General features: G+C 45.2%; 1 protein-coding gene across 1 annotated transcript; it reads left to right on the top strand.

Moving 5' to 3' along the window:
• The first annotated feature begins 320 nt into the window (after positions 1-320).
• LOC135793345 (uncharacterized) lies at positions 321-3673 on the top strand. The gene is made up of 4 exons (XM_065304266.1): positions 321-1246; positions 1311-2436; positions 2496-3312; positions 3376-3673. Exons 1-4 carry the CDS (start codon positions 1138-1140, stop codon positions 3469-3471), a joined length of 2148 nt encoding a protein of 715 aa, XP_065160338.1. The 5' UTR covers positions 321-1137; the 3' UTR covers positions 3472-3673.
• The last annotated feature ends 443 nt before the right edge of the window (positions 3674-4116 follow it).

The following is a 4116-nucleotide window of genomic DNA, read 5'->3' as shown; positions in this document are numbered from 1 at the left end:
GTCGGCCCTTCAAATGCATTTGTTATCCTTCGAATGCTAAGCGAATCGCGTTTTTATTCGCCTCGCCGCCTCTCTATTCATGTCGACGTTTATGCAGAAAGAAGGCTTTCATTTTTGTAACGGCAACGCCGACGGACGGGCGCATTTCTGCTGCATTAGTTGCGCGCGCTGAGAGGTTTACTTACACAAATGATCTCGACAAAAGACTCTTCTGTGCGAAACGTTTTAGATTTGCTTACATCGATTGAAGTATAATGAGCGCACGTTGTTATTCTTGCCGGCTTTCCTCTCTGCCACCGAGCGGAAAAAAGTAATGTAAATAAAATTACGCCGTTGCGAAAACAGTTCCTACCTTCCGGTGGTGCCCGGTCGGCGGCGGCGCGGCTCGCACTGTATTTACTCAAGTTACGCTTCAGCGTTGAATGTTTACTAAGTTGTAACCAAAGGATTAATTACTTCCAGTGTTGTCTGCCTTTCCACTGCGTAATCTCCTACACAATCATATTTGTTCATCCTGTTCGTTTCGCTCATCCCCTCAGATCTCTCTCAATCCGTCACATGCCGATATTAGCTATTCTCTTTCAAGACATTATGCACGGCCAGCAATATGCTCCCCTTGAAATCTTTTCGAAAACAAATCGGACTGATGTGATTTTTAAGCATTACGGCAAGAACAAGTCACGAGTCAGTTAACAAAAAATGCTAAACAAATAAACGAGCTGGAGTGATAGTGTGGTGTGCCGGACGAAGTCAATGCGTAGATATTTTTCCAGCTGCCCGACGCCAGAATTCGTGATTGGTGCAAGCTCTACATCCACTAGAACGCAAATTTTGAATCGTATTCATAAAAACAAAAAAAACTTGGCCTGTTGCAGTCGAATAGTCGCGAAAATAGTAAGGGGGAAGGGAAGTGACTTCGTTGCGATTCCAGAATACCTCGTTCACTTATTGCTAGTTAGTTGGAGGATCAGGTCGCGTGTGCAATTTGAAGCAGTAACATTAACCGTTAATGATTACCACTTTATTTATCAATATCGAGCATATTCGTAATTATTCGTGATTTTGATTGCGTCGGTGCAACACGCGTTCATTTCTCTTTTTTTTAATTTTTGTTCAGAATTGAAACAATAGGTTAAAATGGCGGACGGGTGTCGACCACGAGGCAGCGTTGAAAAAGATGGACGGGACCAGCAAGCTGGACAAGGTGATGTCCATTGTGAGGAACCAGCACAGCCATCATCTACTGGTAAGTCTCTGCATGTTTTTCTTGTTTTTTTTTTTAAATCATTGACACGTGTTTTCGTAATCAGTACCCAATGATCATGCATGCGCTATTACTCAACCGCATGTTGAGACAATGGAATGGGAAACCCATCCGGTGGTCAAGAATGAATCAGGTGTACCACCACCTGAAGTGGTAGGTACATCAGACTCGGGCAACGTGACCACAAACTCCGAACTTGGTGGTGTGAAAAAAGGCAGAGGGAGAAGGTCACGTAGGCGTAGATGCAGGGGCGGTAGATCCAAAAGTACTGAACATGAATTATCAAGACAGCCTTTGGATGAGAATGGCGCTGAGTGGCGCGTGAATGAGTCTGAAATACCAGCAACCCCACCGGCGACACCTGCTGAAACCCCAATCGTCAAGGAAACATCGCCTGAGCATGATGAAGAATCATCTATTGCCGAGGCACTTGACGATTTCACTAATAATAATACCGAGGCTGGAGATAATTCCCACCTGATGTATGTAGACTTGTACACCGAGGATGAATTCATCGTTGCTCTGGTGGATGCGGAAAAAGATGATTCCGAGGTGGTTGTAGCTAATAATTTGGAAAAGGCTGCATTGATTGCGTCGGATGTAAACGCAGAACATGTAATAGTGGCGAATGTGCCTCCTGCCAAAGAGGACGCGGCCATTGCTTTACCCGAGAATGGTGGGAGATGTTATTATGAAAGGTACCCACCGGTGTACCGTGACATATACACCGAGCATCCTTATGTGGCGAACATGTCTGCCACTGAGGTGATCAGCTTTCGGCGAAGTAACAACATTCACGTGATCATACCTGAAGGCATACCACCAACAACTGAAGCTGTGCATATCCCGAATCCCATCCCAAGATTCAAATATGCTTTTGCCAATTTTCCCGATATACGTCTTGTGTTGAGGAAGACAGGGTATGCAAGACCGCTTGCTTTGCAGTCACAAGCATGGCCCTTGATGCTTCGTGGCCAAGATGTGATTACCATTAGTGATTCTGGATCAGGGAAGACCCTTGCTGTTATTCTTCCGGCTTACGCGCATATTTTACGTCATCCGGAACTGAATACGCGTCCAGGTGCACATGTGCTTATCATGACCGCTACCAAGGAACTTGCTGATCAACTTCTTGCTTTCGTTGTAAAATTTAAGCTACCAAACATTAACGCGTAAGTTCCCGCAGTTAAACAAACAAAGGTTTTAAGCCTTTTTTTTTGTCTCTTGGTAGGGTTGCAATTTACGGTGAAGGTGACCGTATGCAACAAATTCGGGATGTTAAGAGAGGTTGCAAGATTCTCATCGGTACCCCGGATAGATTGGATGATCTTATCGAAGCCCAGTACATCGATATCTCCGAAGTGTCCTTCGTGGTACTCTACAAGGTCGATAGCATGTTGAACGCTGGTTTTGACACAGTCATCCGTAATACCATGTCCAAACTCCGTTCAGATCGTCAAATCATCATGACCAGCTGCTTTTGGCCTGAGAACCTGCGTCAGTTAGCTGCTAGTTGCATGAGGAACCCTGTCCAGGTAGTCATCGGCGTGGACTTCGCAGCAGTCGCTCCTGTGACTCAAGCCTTTGTCTTCTTCCACCATCATGACATGGAGGATAAATTCTTGGTCCTGCTGAGATGCATCAGGGACTTGAAGTCCCAGCGCCCTGATCTACGCATGATTGTATTCACTAACTCACCGCAATGCTCCAATCATATCTCTTCTGAACTGTTGGTGAACTACGTAAGCGCGGTACGTATTCTAGAGGATAACGAGGTGACTGAACAGGTGCAGCATGTGGCCTCAGCGTCCATCAACAGTGGTGAGGTGCCGGTTATTCTGGCAACCGACGCCGCCGTGCGTGGGCTGGAGATACCCGGGATAACGCATGTGATTAACTTTGATTTTCCGGTGCATATCGATGACTACGAGAATCGTATCAGGTATGCTTGCAGGCCGGGGGCTGGGGGTACCGCCATCACGTTCTACACCTATAAGGAAGCCAAACACGCTAAGGGTCTGATTCAGATTCTTGAGAAACACAGACAAGTAATGTTTGCTTATTGTTTTTGTTTTGCATTTGCATGATGAAGATGTTTTTTTTTTGTTTAGACCATACCATATGAAATACGCCAATTTGAGGCCGAGCATGAGGTTTATAGGAAGCGTCGTCGTGGTCGTCGTTACTTGCGCCATGGAGATCCCTAATTTTTAAAATGTTCAAGACTTTTTTTAACTTTTCATTCCATTTGTAGCATGTAGACTTTATAACTTTTTTAATTTTAATTTTTTTGTGCAATCATTTGCAATACTTACGATTTTTTTAAGAAAACGCGAGAGAATTATTATTATTATTAATAAGTAAGTAGTTTTAGTAATATTTTGTTCATGGGACTGTTTATATCGTTATTGTAATGTCAAATTATAACAAGTTTTTATCCCGATGCATATTTATCGGTAATTAATAGCTTAATTAATTAATTTCCTAAAGTTGGATATCGGATGGCCGCATAAAAGCGACGGCGGGCGCTCTTTATGCCATATATTGGATTAGTGTCGAATTTATCGGCGGGCGCATCCGTTGGTGAGGTGCGCCCCAAAGACACCGCGCCGAAGGAGAACACCCGCGCCTAATGGCGCGTCCACGGCGGGCGAATCTCAAATCTACGAGCGCTCGTGCTATCGGAAAACCATTACACGCGGCCGGCCGGCGGGCGGTGGACGGGGGCGGCTGGAAATAGGTTAAGCACGACGACACGCCGAGGTCATTCCGGTGTCTTCGAATACCTATCGCCGGCCGGTCTGAATTATCGTCCTTAGCGCGCGGAAAATTCGCTTTTAACCAATAGTAAA

The sequence above is a fragment of the Atheta coriaria genome, unplaced genomic scaffold (assembly GCF_025399875.1).
Source record: "Atheta coriaria isolate IRGN ID8LTWV9N9 unplaced genomic scaffold, Caltech_Dcor_3.1 hic_scaffold_1_pilon, whole genome shotgun sequence".
NCBI classification, from domain to species: Eukaryota; Metazoa; Arthropoda; class Insecta; order Coleoptera; family Staphylinidae; genus Dalotia; species Dalotia coriaria.
The sequence above is the reverse complement of the archived record's forward strand: the minus strand, read 5'-3'. Positions and strand labels throughout refer to the sequence as shown.

Bases quoted from the DNA above. Each gene is read 5' to 3' on its own strand.
- LOC135793345 (XM_065304266.1), top strand. From the start codon at position 1,138: ATGGCGGACGGGTGTCGACCACGAGGCAGCGTTGAAAAAGATGGACGG. The intron at 1,247-1,310 runs GTAAGTCTCTGC...TTTCGTAATCAG, and splicing joins AGCACAGCCATCATCTACTG to TACCCAATGATCATGCATGC. The intron at 2,437-2,495 runs GTAAGTTCCCGC...GTCTCTTGGTAG, and splicing joins AAGCTACCAAACATTAACGC to GGTTGCAATTTACGGTGAAG.